We start from the raw sequence: 15,754 nt of genomic DNA on the forward strand, positions 1-15,754 counted from the left end.
ATAAAGCCTCTAATGTCTAGAAAATTATATTCTTGGTGTTTAACTCTTTAGCATTTTGAGAGGAATTAAATCAGGAGATTAATTCATTTGAAAAACAGACACATGATGTTATGGTATTTTTCTTGATTTTGTTTACTTAAACAACCAATCAAAACCTTGCAAAAATGTAATCCCTTCTGTGATTTCTTTAATAATTGTATTAACAAACATTAACAGCACTGCCACAGCTATAACACTGATAAGTTTATTCCCTCTTCTGGGAATAAAGCTACTTATTTTGCCTTTTAGGTATTGCTTCTATTTGCACTTCAAAGATAACTATCGTCTTTTGTGCTTTTTCTTTTCTTTTTCTTTTTTTTTTTTTTAGCAGCAAATGTTTTATCTCCACTAGAGAAATAATCAATTAAAGGAAAAAGAGAAAAGAAAACTCTGCATAACAATTGGCTGCATTGATCTATAATGTCCCCAATGGATTTGGAAAGAGTTGGATAGGGAAACTGAAGAACGTAGACTTGATTTCTTTGTGTCCATCAAAGCTTTTCAATATAAATCCTCAGGCACGAGAATGACCACTTTCTGCCAGTATGGTTTTCTCTGTCTTCCTCTAAAAATATGTATAGACTCATCCATTCAAAAATAGCTTTTCTAGCATTCATGTCCCTGACCTTCCTCCTATCTCAAAACAAGTAAGCATTAAGAAGGAAATTAATAAAATCTCAAATAAACAGTAAAAACAAAAGGACTTTTTGACACATAGAATGGAGAAATGCAAGGCTTCTCGGTAGTCCTAGAGGACCTTAATTTTAATTACCCCAGAGAACCTTAATATTAATTACTTTTACTTATTGATTTTGATTATTTTGATTAGTTTGATTAGTACAAAAGATGTTCATATATAAGGATGGGCAACAGGAAAAAAATGGGTGTAACTCACAAGCATAAATATAGACTAATGTGAATTCAAGACTTTCTAGTAGAACTGGTTGACATTCTGAAAAAAAAGCATGCTACAATGAATAAAAAAGAATTGGAAAGACAGAGAAAATGCTAACATTTTAGAACATACTTAAAATATTAAACTACGAAATTTACAAGTAACATTTTGAGAAAATCAATTATTGATTTCACTGAAATTAATATTTGTTGCAGATCTGTTTCCACTGTGATTTTCATATGAAATCAAAGGGATTATTTGAGAGAAAAGGTACCATGATAGATTAACAATGATGAGATAATCTGGGTTTTGAAAAAACAGCTGCTTTTGCTGTAAATGTCATATTTTTTAATGCAACTCAGCCTGTTAGAAGCCATTTTAAGTCTTATAAATAAAAAAAAGAGGTCTTAATGGACTTCAGAAACCAAGATGAAGCTTATATACCATTTTGAGTTAAATCCATTCCCTTTTAAGTCAAAGGTAAAACTACTATTGTTTTTAATAAGAACAGAGTAAACACAATAGTAAGAAAAACATAATATTTAATCAAAAAATTGTCCCTGAATTCTGCTTAGAAGAAACTCCAGAACACATTGATGTAGATACATAAAAAGAACCTGAAAGCCAAATTTGGCTCTTATTGTGGCTAGATTTTACATAATCTAAATAAAACAAATTAATAATATTATTCTCACAGCATAAAAGCAGTGGAGTAGTCTGAATAATTTGACATGAGAATACTGTTTCATTTTGGATAAATAAAGGCAAATTGGAAATGTGTAAAAGAAATTGAGAATAAAAAATAAAAGTGAGAATGAATTGAGGATAAAAATGATCAAGGGATAGAAAACAAATCTGTCATGGATTGCAATTAATAGAAGTAATCCTTTTTTGAAGGTCAGTATATAGGTAGCATAATCACATTTCTATTGTGTATGAATGTAATGTAATCAAAAGGAAGTTCTGGGAATAGAATTAAAATTCAATTTCTAAGTTCATTAGGTATCTCTGTAGGAGAGCTGAATGTTAATGCCTATATTTAATTGCAATTATAATTCTAGAATCTTCTTGGTTGGGTCTCAGAAGCTTATGTTTATGTGAAGCAAAATTTTTAGAGGGGTAACATCTTTTATTCAACAAGTTGTTACAGTTGCGGAAAAATGGACATGCTTGTCTGTGGAAGAAAGACTAATTGCAATTCAAAAACCAACCGACTGTGGAAAACTAATATTAAAGATTTTGCAGCTGATTTCTAATTAGGACAGAGAAGCATATAAAAAGATTTAAACCAGTATACTTAGGCTTCAAAACTGAAGTGCAGTTTGTGTCAGGAAACAAAGATCTCCATGGATGCTGATGCTTTTAGAAGGAAAGATACATCTTCAAATCAAATGTCCCAAGTAGGACGCTACACGTATTCGTTTAATCTCAAATGGTTTCAAAGGTTTCCACTAGGAAAACTCTTGTAACTACAACCAGAATTCCTTCCCAAAATTGCTAGTGACAGAGGACTGTGAGTTTTCTGCTTTTGGACCATGAAATGTTTCCTAAAGGACCAGAAAAGCTTTAAAGAAGATGTATACTTGTTAGTCCTGTTCCCAGAGCCTGTGTCTCCCTGAATAGCAGAATTTCAAATTCCATTACTGTCCTTAAGATTCTTACTGATTCAGCTGAGCGGATAGAAAGCATCATCATCAAATCTACTGCCAAGGCAAAAGCTCAAAGTATCATTACTGCCAGAAATGATCAACCCTAAAGGGAAGCACAGATGACACTAGTACATTTACCATATGAACTTTATTAGATCAAATGGTCTAATTTTCTTTATTCTACTTGCATTTATTCTGAATTCCCTACTTGCAGTTATTCTCAGTCATAAGTGGAAAGTCATAAATTAGCAGCTCTAATCAGGCAAGGTGTATGTATGAGCATCCGAAAGAAATAAAATGTAGTGGGTTTATCCCTTTTGAAATGTTAGAAGAGACTCTATAGACTGTTCTGGTCATGGTTTATCTGTTACATGACACAGTGAAGGAACAGTATCAATTTTTCAGCTTTTCATTAGCTTCCAACATGCAGAAGATGCATTAAATAGTGAGATCAGAGCCCACATGCTTAAATGAAATATAAGAGAGAATTAGGAAACTGTTCTTTTGACTCCCACATTTGCAACAAAGCCCCAGTGCAGCCAAAGGATTGCTTTGTGTATAAGTAGATTAAACACACGGACTTCCCCTTCAAAAGACTCACTTGTAAGATGCATTAACACTGGCAAGGAAGTACAATCTGAAGTTACCAAAAAAAAGTAATCTTGGAGGTTTGCTTTTCGCTTTGTTTTACTTCCTACTGCAGAGTAACAGCTCAGTCATTATGAACGAAACTTGAATATAGAGACTTTTCTACCTTTTCCCTTCAGTAAGAACTAAACTGTCTGTTTAAATTAGGCCATAACCCATATGCAGACAAGACCTGAACAGAAAAAAAAAAATAAAAAAATTACTGTCTACTTTTCTCTTTTTAAAAAACACAGTTTAAAAGTGATTAAATGTACTTCGATGTTTCTGCAGTTAAAACCCTTGTGGCCATGAAAACTGTTCTCATATTCCCTCCTGCTCCTTGTGTAAAGCTGGCCCTTGATTATCCAGTTCTCCAGGACACATTCGTGAGAACAGTACCTGAACTTATTACTCCACGTTCACATATTTATGCCTACAACAGCCTGATTTTTTTTCCTCTTCACTGACTGGGAACAATTTTTATGATTTTACTGGGCATAAATACTTAATCTTTCTCACTTCCAAACTTCTTCAAGTTTGTGATCAACAGAGTATTTACTGTGTAAATCCTTGTTCTCATGAAGTTATCATTCTTGTTGTCTGATAGAAAAATAATCATTTCACAGTCAATAAAATCCTAAGCAGTGCTGACGAAGTCATGGTTGTTTGATGACTACAACACAGGCACCAGCTCTTCCAATATTTAGTGAAGCCATCTGCAGAAAAGAAGATACAAATTAACTGAACAGGAACAATCCAAGCAAGAGATTGCTGAAGTGCTGTGTCAACATTATTTTAAAACGGTCAAAACTAATGGGAGTGTAAACCGCTAAAAATAAATACAACCCACAATATCCTAGTATTGTAGTTTTAAAGTTACTTATTCACATCTCACATCTTTCACTTGAAAGTGTGAGAAGAGGGAAAAAAAAAAAAGTGATTTTAAAGCTGTCATCAGTTTTGTGAACTGTTGATATGCATGGGGTTTCTCTGTAGACTGTAGCTGATGCTTCCATTTTAGTCCCTGAGGGAAGATCAAGCCCACTAACACCAAAATTGTATGGTTCCTAACAGGTTCATGTGTCTTTTAGAATAAGTTTAGCAGCTTTAGACACTGCTCAAGGCAACACGAGGATTAATAACTTTAGGAGACTGGATGTTGCTGAAACTAACACAGCAGAGTCAGTTTACATGGTATATAAAAATAATAGTAATGATAATACACTGTAATTAATGGTACTGTACATATCAAAGTAGAAGTGTTACATATTTCCTGTCTGTGCAAGTGTGTTTATTCTTTTTTTTTTTTTCTAATGTGGAATAAGTTTTTATTTCCTACAGAATGTCATGCAAATGGTCTCATGATTTAAGTAACAGTAGATAAAAAAGATGTGTTTCTGAATTAACTTTACGCTATATATGTCTACATTTAAGTTTGACAACAGAATCCCCCTTTTGCAATCATAAAAAGAAACAGACATTTTTGAACATTATACATCTGCCCTATTTTAAATTATTATTTTAGGGTAAGATCACGCCTTCGAAGGATGTACTTTTCTTCACTAACTTTAAAGAGAACTTAGGGTGACTAATTCAGATGCAAACATCTACACTGGTGGAACAAATTACATTTTCAGAAAGTCTTAAAACAGAATTAATAACAGAATTATTAACAGAATTAATAAAACTTTCATTTCTTTTTAAGGCTTTGCTATGAATCCAAATCTTGCCAAGCACTACCGTGACATAATAAAATACATTCCTTCTACAACAAAATCACCGGTCCCCAGCTTTTGCATTATACCACTATTTCATAGCAACATAGAATCATAGAACAGTTTGGGTTGGAAGGGACCTTTAAAGGTCATCTAGTCCAACTCCTCCTTTAATGAGCAGGGACATCTTCATAGATAAGGTTGCTCCGAGCCCCATACAACCTGACCTCGAATGTTCCCAGGGATGACACATCTACCACCTTTCTGTGCAAACTGATCCAGTGTTTCACCACCCTCAGCATAAAAAATTTCTTCCTTATATATAGAAGATATATATTGGGAACATACATATAGTTCAACACTTCAAAATGTCTATCAAACAGAATAAAAAGGAATTGAAGAATGAAATGAAAACTAGAGTCCCCACACAAAATAAACAAATTTTCATCCAAAGGATCTTCAGGACATGCTGGTTACCAATTAAAATTCCAGATATATTTTGATAATTTTTATGGCATTTCTTCTGCATGAAAAAAGATGAAGAAAATTAATTTGCTATAGAAATTTATCAGAACAAGAATTTTGTCTGAAAGGTAACAAGATTATATTTCTAAGGGCTACTTATTCTTTTTCCAATTTCTTAAGATCTAATTCTCTCTTTTCTGTCTTCAGAGGAAACTCCTGACATAACAGCTGATAAAATACTAGGACTGGTTTTACAGTTATGGGAACCTATAATTTTTTTCAGAAAAATAATGGTTTTGTGTACAACAACAAAGTATGTTACAGACAAAAAAAAAAAAAAAAAGACTTTATGATTACCTGTGTCCATTCATTAGTTTGAGGGTCATATGCTTCCATAGTGTTCAGGTATGTTTGACCATCATAGCCACCTACTGCATATAATTTGTCACCAAGGAGACAGACACCAACAGCATCTCGAGGCATACTCAGTGGAGCCACCATTGTCCATGTATCAGTTTTTGGATCATACCTGAGGAAAGAGAAAGGAAACTGAATGTCCAGGGAGAAGATAAGTGTCAATTCATGATGATCTTCACTTGAAACATAGTCCTTTTTTTCTGGAAAAAAAAAAAAATCCTTTAGAATCTTGACCAAAATATGCTTCCTAACAGCAAAAAGAAAACATACAGATTTATTGTGTTCCCAATACAAACCTCTAAATTTTGATTAAGAACTTATGCTCAGTAACCTTTTGTTTTAAGTATGATATTTATTGTAGCATATTAAAAATATTATTTCTAAAATTATATTACACTATATTTTAATTTCTAAAATTATACTATACAATGTTCACAGCCTGAAAACCTCCCTAAGAATTCAGGGGATATGTTTAACTGCATTATAGTTAGAGTGCTATCATTAATCTCCTCCCGATACTTGCTCAAGTGAACAGAGAAGTAGCATTTTTAAGACATTAATCACAATAGAATTTTTAAAACTGAGGGCAAAATTTCTTTTGTTTAATTATAGTCATTTAAAAATTAAACATTTAGCATAAGCCATAAATTTAGATATTCACTAACAATGTAAATATTAGTTAATTTCAGAAGCCATTCCATTGTAACTATTTTAAACATCCTTAAAATGGAAAAGAAATGCCTTTTGATAGTGCCTCTTCCTTTGTTACTACGGAAGTCTGGAGTATCTGGTTAAACTAGATACCTCATTTTTAGATAAAAAATATTACTAAAATAGAATACTGTATCACAGTATAATAAAATTAACTTAATCTGTCCTTAACCATCTCTACTATGTAGTATAATCACTTGAAAATCAGTGGAAAAAATAAACAGTTTAAGGATACAAATCCTTTGAATGACTTTAGTCACTTGCTTAAGTGTAAGATAGATCAAACTTTGCGCATGATAATTACTCTAAAATAATTATAAAGGAACTCAATAATGGCTAAAAATCTTATTTATTTATAAGTCCTCTAACTACTATGTTGTTACATAAAATAAGCATCAAACCTACATAATCTCCTGCAACTTCAAGAGACAGTGCTAGCTACAAGTTCATTTTCTGGGGGAGTCAAGTTCTTTCAACATATTTTCCTGCGGTCTAAACTTTATTAACTAGTAGTTTATAATCCTACAGAAAGTTGTATATACATACGCTTTCCAAAAGGAAATTTCTAGGCTTTTACTACAAAGACTGACTATAAGAGCCCCTGCAACTCTTTCAGTCATTCATATTTTCAATAAGCAACTACTAGGAATACTGTTACAAGTCCCACATTATAATTGAAAAATTGATTTTTTTTAACCTTTTTAATATAGATATTGAAACAACGATGTTACGGTGCTTTGCTTGTAACTGCCTTTTCATTCATAAATATAATCTTCAAATTGTACAATAACAGAATTGTTTTTAACCTTGATTAAATTGTTCTTGGCAGCTAAATACATTTTAGGAAAAAGTTCTACTAATCTGGCTGCTATTCCTTCTGGCTTTATTAGGACTCCTCAGAAAATAAGGTGGTAAAATTTTGTGTTAATCTTTTTATGTCTAGAATACCATTAAACTGATTGCGTTGTTTGTTTTACTTTGTTTTTTTTCATTTTATTTATTCATTTTCTATCTTTCCTTAAGAAGTTTTGAGTTAAATATCTAGATAGGTGATGTTCTAAGATAAATGTCTTTTAAAACTTCAGAGGAAAATACTTTAAAACAATGCTTGAATATGTGTAAGAGAAATACACATGTAACAAGCCCCCAAAAAACAATTTTGAATGAATTTTTTCAAAGACTGTGACTTTTTCAACAACAGCATCATATGCCTCTAGCTGAAAGAGTTTCACAAACAGTGAAATACACAAGCATGCATTGTATCTTCACCTGCCTAAAGGTCATAAATTTTAATAGGCTCTTTGATACACTGCTTTTGAGTTACAAGGGCTAAGGTGAAGGGCTGCAAAAGCAGGTAAATTAAATGCAGTTGACATCTTTGAACTTTTTTGTTTTTTTAATAAACAGGTAAGCAAGGGCTAAAGAAAATTCTTATAACTCAATTCTGGCAACAAAATAGAACTGCACAAGAACTTGTTTTTTGTAATTGCCAGGAAAATGTCTGAGATTTCTTATGTCTTTTCTTCTCCTAAAAACAACTGAACATTTCATCTTCATAATAACTAGGTATGACCTAGGGTGAGAAGGGTTATGATAAAAGTTCCTGAATTTGGAAAGAAATCAATTTTAAATCAAGGTGAAATGAAGGGGAAAAAAAAAAATTGTAGATCACTTGCTTATGTTTTTAATAGTTTCCAAGTTTAGAGTAATATTTTGAAAAGAAACCTACTTTATAAAATCTGCCAAAATATCTCCAAAATTTTATAAGTCTTAAATAGGAACTAGTTATTTTACCTTTAAAGAGGAATAAAACATTGTAGTTTTCTCGCTTGTGAAAAGCAGACAAACATAACTATTATTTTATTTTAGAATGGTTGAATTCCTATGATTCTTTACGATTGCATCAACCTTAGAAAAGTTCAAACTGTGAGTCTTAATTACTATTGAACAGGATTTTAGCAGTAGTGTTTAAAAAACACATATCTGCTCTCACTAGATTTATATAATCTCAAAAATAAATTTTAAAACATTATGTTTAGTTTGACAGTCTTCCAGAATAAAATTGGTGTTTGAATAAAGTACATCCTATCAGGCTGTATCAAAATGACAAAATGACTGAAGCAGAGACTCATTCCCTAAAAAAAAAAAAAGAGTTAAAAAAGATTGATGCCCTATTACTCACTTTAAAATACCTCATTATCACTTACTAGTCTTTGGTTTCCTAACTTATTGAGATGTTTTTATTTTTTGAAGATGATGCGTTAGTTTTGAATGTAAAAACAGGCACATTAAATCACATCCCAGTCATCTTATAAATTTATCTATCACAGGGTGGGCATAAGAGTTTTTTCATGTTTTAGTGGATTCAACTGGTTAATTTACATCCAGTCTATGCAAGTTAATAGCCTTACAAGTTCTGATTTCTTAGTCCCAACTTTTAGCCTGGAAGCTAACTGCCCATGAAGTACATTATCCACATTTTTTGCTATCAGTGCAAAACCACCTAGACACTGTATAATGTCATTCAGATACCCGTGCATAAAATAGCTTAAGGTTATGTGGTTTAGTTTGTTGTTATAATCCCCCCTGAGAAAGACAAATGTTGTGGGATGTGGTTTGTCTTCAACACCAAAAGGGTTTTCTTCCCAGAGACCAAAAAATTCAAGAAAATCTCCCTTACAAGTACGAATAAGCAGAAGTAGTTGGAGATATTTCATACTTATTAATATTGTTACTAGTAGTCTTAATATACATTTACTTCATTGAAAATGCTGGTTATCGTTCCTTATAAATGGAAGCCCATGACGATAGGCCCTGTAAGTACAGGTATCATGAGGTTTCTCTGATGAACCTTCCATCTGTTGGAGACAATGTAGTTTTAAAGTAGTGAAGGGAATGAATCTAAGACTGAGCAAAATCACATGGATAACATAAGGTGTAAGTTTTAACTTATAATTTTTGGATTACATATTGAGTAACTGGTAAATGCCACACCACATTCAGCAGAAAAAGTAACTGATATTTAATTAAAGTTTAATGCCTTTAGAAAATAAATAGATAAATCTCTCCCAGCACCTTGTATGTTGTATGTTAAGGTAAACAAACAACACAAACATATCTACTTCAATCTTTGCAACCTGTATATATTTGGAGAGTGTATTTTTCCTTATTCTATTTTAAAGCATACAGAAACAGAAAAAAGCCAAACCTTCATGAAATATTTGAAGAGGACCTTCAAATTGAAGACAATAATCTCTCTGACTGTACCCTACTGCCCTACTGGATATTCTTGAATTTGCAGAATATCCACTTGCAAAATTCAGGGTACTGTAAATACAGTGTGTAAGGCTCATATCAACCCATCAGGAAGTGGCAGTGTTACTAAAGGAAGCGATGTCATGTACGGTAATATCCATTGCTTAAGCAGTTCTATATTTCTTCTTTGCTCAACTATGCTTTTAGAGTCACAAAATACTTCTAAACACAATTCATTGTTATAAAATTATTTTAAGGCTGAATTTTTATGTCTGCAGAGTTTAGTTTATGACTCTGCAATGTGTAATATCATGCCTTAAAAACAAAGATTTCTTAAATGAGATGTGAAGACTGTAGTTTTGTGTCCATGATAATACATAATAGTACTGTGAAAAAAAAAAAAAAGAGAAAGAAAATAACCTTCAAAGATATCGTCTTCTACATACTTCTATGGATTTTTTCAAGTAAACAATAAGATGGCATTTCTTGGGGTAAAAACATCTTTTAATTTTACTATCATTCAGCTAAGAAAATGATGCTACTGGACATTATTGTGTATTAAAAAAAAGGCATGCATAATTGGATACCTTTCTACATAGTCCAGCAGTCGGGAGCAATGGTTAGAAGCAGGAGCATCATGGCCTCCAACTGCATAAAGAAAGCCATCACATGTAGCCACTCCTACACCTCCTCTTCTCTTACACATAGGAGCACACATATTCCATTTATTTGTGTGAGGATCATAATATTCCATTGAACTCAAGCATGAACTTCCGTCACGACCTCCAACTGAATATAACCTAAGAAAGTCCACACAAATAAAAACGTTAATAAAACAAGAGCTCAGAATTGTAGAAATAGAAATAAGAAGCATCTAAGTTTTTTTTTTTTAATTTGCTGTCAGCAAACAGGAAAAGGAAAAAAACTATAATCTCTCAAAATCACATGAATTTCATAGGGTCGGCAAACATAGATGATTTTAATACAGTAGTTCACATACTACTTAGTTCTTTGCCCACTTGAATAGAAAAGAAGATATTTTCTTTCTAGTAATGGGTGTTTTCGTATTTCGATTACAGCATATACTGCCAAGAGTACTTTAAGTGACATGCAGATTTGTCCTATAGTTTTATAATACATGTAAGCAGGGTTGCTGCCTAACTGCTCATCATCTGTGAGGTGGAAATGAAAGTGCTAATTTATAATTGGTAATCCAGACAAACAAAACATATGCAATCAATTTGTCAGAGTTTCTCTGTGTTTTTATTTTGCTTCCAAGTATTGGGAATTAGTCTGACAACTGCTGTCCTGTATTTTAATATTCTATCTTGTTTAATTCTTTAATACTGAATAGATTCACAAGGTTCTAATTCTCCTTGTGCAAAAAAAAAAAAAAAGGAAAAAGAAAAAACGTACTGCATAAGCTCTGCTTGCTAAAGTACAAACCATATGGAGAACTGTAGTCAGTCTTTGATCTAGTATTCAGCCAGTTCCACATACAAAACTGTTGATGGGAGGCTCATGTCCAGAATCAATTTTACACTTACAACACAGTAGACATCAAATATGCAGTGCATTGCAGAAAAGAATATTGCATTATGTTTTAAACATGGATTTTTAAAAAGTACTACTTTTTACAAAGTTTCAAGGATCTTGGTTAAATTGAAGAAAAGTCTTCCCCACACTGACCTTAGCATGTCTACTCAGCAAGTAAGAAAATTTTAGTCCCAGGCACTTTATGCTGATTTTCTTCATCGGAATATATAATGAGATTGAGTTCTGTAGGGGAGTCATGGAAAACTTCTGAAAATATTTCAAATTTAAAATGGCAAAAATGTGGTTTAACAAAATATATGTTGTGTTTGGAACTATCTGCAGGCAAGAAACTTGTTTCCTTCCTCCCTTTATAATGGTTCCCAGGAGGAAATGGTTCTGATTGTTCTTTCTTAATATTACCATGCTGCATTCATTTCTTACATGAATCCTTTTGCAGTCTGTTGCCTTTTCTGCAGTGCCTGGAGATTAACTAATAGAAACACAGGCTATTTTAAAGCCCAAGCATTGAGCAATTTACCATGCAAAAGCTGTCTGTGTGAAACAATTATTCATTTGGAAGCTTTTACTGTCCTAAGCGCTCCATGAATTCAGAGCTACTTAAATGTGCATTTACCATTATGTTTTGTTGGCATGGCTGCTGATGAATTAGGAAGTACTGTACTACCACTAAATATGTCACTGAAGCCATAGAACTTTTTCGTGCTGCCTGAAAGACATATTTCTTCTCAGACTAAAGTAGCCAGCAGAATCCATACTCCTCTATGAGATGTTAAAGGAAATACATGTTTTTTGCAATTGGTTCTGTAGATTCAGCCCTGAGACCTTTACTTTTCTATATGATTATGAGATATCTACAGGTGGGATCCAATTTGAGAGTAAGACACCTGCATGTAAGTGTTAATCTGTGGGTGTCTGCAGTGTATAAGTTGTTTTTGTGCTCAGGGTAGTCAGCCGAGCCTAAAGAACAATTTGGTTCACCAGCCACAATTGTACTTTTTTTTCTTCAGCAGAGAATAAGAACTGCAGAACAGCACTTAAAAACTTAAAACATGCAATCCATTTACATTAATATAAATGTAAATATAAGCATTTACATGTAGGTGTCTGCAAGGATGTTATCTTTATTTTCAAAGATGGGATTTAATTCAGCTGCCCACAGACAGTGATCAAATGTTATTTTGACATCTAGGGTACAGTGACATTCCCTGCAGGCTGGCAGATATGACAAAGACTACACAGGACAAACATGCATGATTGCTGGAGGTCAAGTTGGCTATCCTGAGGCAATTAAAATGGCAGTAGACAGTTACATGCAGATAAGTGAGTTGATCCCTAAAAATGAAGACCGTGGTTAATAAGCCTGTGATTTCCAAATAGATTTCTAAGTAAATATTTGGACACCAAATCACTTCACACAATTTTAAAAAATGCAATGTACCAACACTTCTGAAGAGTTCAGTGTGAATAATCATGTGTTCCCTGAGTCTGAGTACCTGCCATTTTGTTTATTTCTTTTGGCATTAAAAGTTGTCATCTATTCCATTCTCTTTCAACTGAAATAAATCTATAAGATTCCCACACAGAAGCACACTTTTTCATTCCTCTATTTCAATTAAGACAGCTAGCAAAATATAGCTAAAAGCATTCCTGAGTTGCTGGTAAAAAGACAGCAAATGCTGTTCATAAGTAACTGATAAAAATTTCAGCCAGTGATCAGGACCACCTAGTTTTGGTTAAAATGCTCTATGCTATTCAGAAACAAAATTCATTTCCAAAATCAGATTTTGGAACTATCATTTTAGGGTTTGATTGTGTTTCTGTCTCAGCAAGAAATAGCTCATAAGACTAACAACAGAATTTTCTTTAACAAAGGTCTAGTTCAGACAAATAAAAGTTGGAAATCAAGTAACTGTTTTAGAGCTCCAGTTGTGTCTGAGCCTGAACACCTCAGTGAGGAATTGCTTCCACTCTTCAGCCAAGTTTCCTAATCCATAGTCACAAAGGCCCAAAATGACTGCAGCACAACTCTGCAACCGTTGCTGAATATTCAGGATAATGTACAGCTAACTGAAACTTTTGCAATACTTACATCCAAAGATATTTAGTAGTCTTACACACTTTTTATGGCTCAGAGTTCTGTTTTATTAGATGACAGGATGAGTCAATTTTTGCAGCTTTGTCTTTCTTGGTAACAGAGTAAAATTTTGCAAGGGGGAAGTATAATGTATTTCTCTAAAAAGCCTGAAAAGCTGGTATTACTGAGATCAGATATCGGTCCTGCAATTGCAAGCACTACTCTTGTGCCTTTTAAATACAGACAATTCTATTACTTCAGTTACCAGGTGCCATCTGTGCTCTGGATGATTTCTTGAAAATACTTGTAAGTATACTTTCATTTCCACGTGCAAGTACTTTCAGAATTCCAAGATGAAAGATAATTCAGTGAGTCTGAACTTAGCAAATTCAGGTTCCTCAAATTGCACTTTGTTTGTTAATTTCACATTGTTAATTTACAATATTATCTTAGTAATTTTACCTTACCTCACTTACTACTTCAACTAGCATCAAACATATAGCTCAATTTTTTTCTATTTCTCCCAGATTACTGTTGTGTGTAGACTTTTTGTAGATATCATATCTCTTAATAGCTTTTGAGTACCTACAGTATTGTAAGATTTTTTATTTTCAACATTGCACAATTAAAAAGAAAGCTTGAAAAAAAAGCATAATCACTGTCACATAATAGTCGTAGCTTCATTCATTTTTGAATATTTTGTTAACTGAATGGCACCTCCTTGTGTATCCCATCAGAACCTACCATTCTATTATAATTATCACTGTTTAGAGGAGAAGATCAACAAGCAGAAGAGAGCATCCAGTATTGGGTACTTCTGTTTCCACTGATCACAGTGAAAGTTTTGCCTGGGGAGATGTTATAGATTTCTATTCCCCAACAGTCTATATTTCAGCTTGTTCAGACACTGTGTGTAGCTATGAATTTAGACCAAACTCACCCTCCTCTGAGCTGGAAATTTGTCTCTCCAGGGTTTGGTCATTTCTTTTTGTATTAAGAGAGATGGAGATTACTAAACATTTGTGTGTATATATATATATATATTTTATATATATATATATATATTTTATATATATATATACCTAGAAAATGCAGTACAGGTTTCAAAGTTGGAGACATTAGGAGAAATCATGACCAGCTGGATCAAAAGTATGTATCTCTGTGCTATCACTAGAAACCTTTGATAACTAATCAGAAAAGCCATTTTTAAATTCAGTTTGACAAGGCAACCTCAAAAGACCAGACTGCCTTTGATGTGAGGTAGTATGGCTTGTGAAAACAGTTGAATCATGCTTTTGCTGCATTTCTTAACGAGCTTCTGCCTTTCAAAATTCTTTCACTGTGAATATCAAAGACCACATCCAGTCTTTTGCTTAGGCCCCTTTGTACCCTTTTCTGCCCTTTCAGCATGCCTTAAAGAGCAATAGAGAATTACTCTAGCACAAAGGATTTCTGCCCAGTAGAAGTGAGGGGAAGTCAGTGCTGGACTTCTGTATTACTCAATCAGTTCATACCTGTAGGACACTGTAGGAGAGGAACGATAGCTATCCATGCTGCCTTGGTTATGCCAATGAACAGTAGTTCACTGGCAAAAGTCGAAAAAATGTAACTTTCTGAATGGAAAGCAGTAATAAATAAAGTAATAATTTCATGAATTTGGTGCAGTAATGCAGCAGTGGAGTAAATTAAAAATGCATACAGTTTGATAAAAAAAAGAAGGGAAGAAAAAAAAGTCATAGAGTGAGTGGCTGCAATAACTGCTGACAGAAAACTTTGAAAGAAAAGCACCCTTTGCATGGATAATATCATTATGGCACAGTTCTACTTCCTACACTAGGAAGTACAGTTTCCTAATAGAAAAAACCTGTTTCAAGTAAATTTTATTCTAATCAAAGTTATATGAGCTACATTATCTCTGCAAGACCAATGATTGAATGCAGATTCTACCAGTTAAAAATCTTCTTGAACATAGCAGGTAAGTGTAATAGACAGTTAAGGCAAAAGTCTTTGTAAGTTAATCATTTACTACAATGTGAGCTTAAGGCCCTTTATTTGCTCTCTTATTTATTAAAAAAAAAAAAATACAGTGAATCTGTTATTACATAAGAAATTGTTATTGAATTAACAGAAATACTTTGTGCTAGACTGAGCTAATATGTTTATGGTTTCATCTTTGTGAGCTTTAGATGATACAGCTTGTTCTGTCTCAGTATCTATTTATTGCATGATTCTGACTGAAATATGTCTACACTTTTTGTAGTTCCTACGTTTAAGGAAGAATATTTTCAACATATGTCCCTTTTTGCCTATAGCAGGAGGCAGAATAATTACCATTTTGAGAAAAGAGTTT

At 33.1% G+C, this 15,754-nt stretch overlaps 1 protein-coding gene across 1 annotated transcript in view; it reads right to left on the reverse strand.

Moving 5' to 3' along the window:
- Positions 1–1,790: 1,790 nt before the first annotated feature.
- The window catches only part of KLHL1 (kelch like family member 1), a 240,794-nt gene continuing 226,830 nt past the window's right edge, over positions 1,791–15,754 (reverse strand). The window contains exons 9-11 of the mRNA XM_063335376.1: positions 10,361–10,573; positions 5,748–5,919; positions 1,791–3,926 (exon numbers count right to left, since the gene is read on the reverse strand). Coding sequence (XP_063191446.1) covers positions 3,867–3,926; positions 5,748–5,919; positions 10,361–10,573 — 445 coding nt within the window. The 3' untranslated portion in view covers positions 1,791–3,866. The remainder of the gene's footprint in view (positions 3,927–5,747; positions 5,920–10,360; positions 10,574–15,754) is intronic.

The sequence above is a fragment of the Chroicocephalus ridibundus genome, chromosome 1 (genome assembly GCF_963924245.1).
Source record: "Chroicocephalus ridibundus chromosome 1, bChrRid1.1, whole genome shotgun sequence".
NCBI classification, from domain to species: Eukaryota; Metazoa; Chordata; class Aves; order Charadriiformes; family Laridae; genus Chroicocephalus; species Chroicocephalus ridibundus.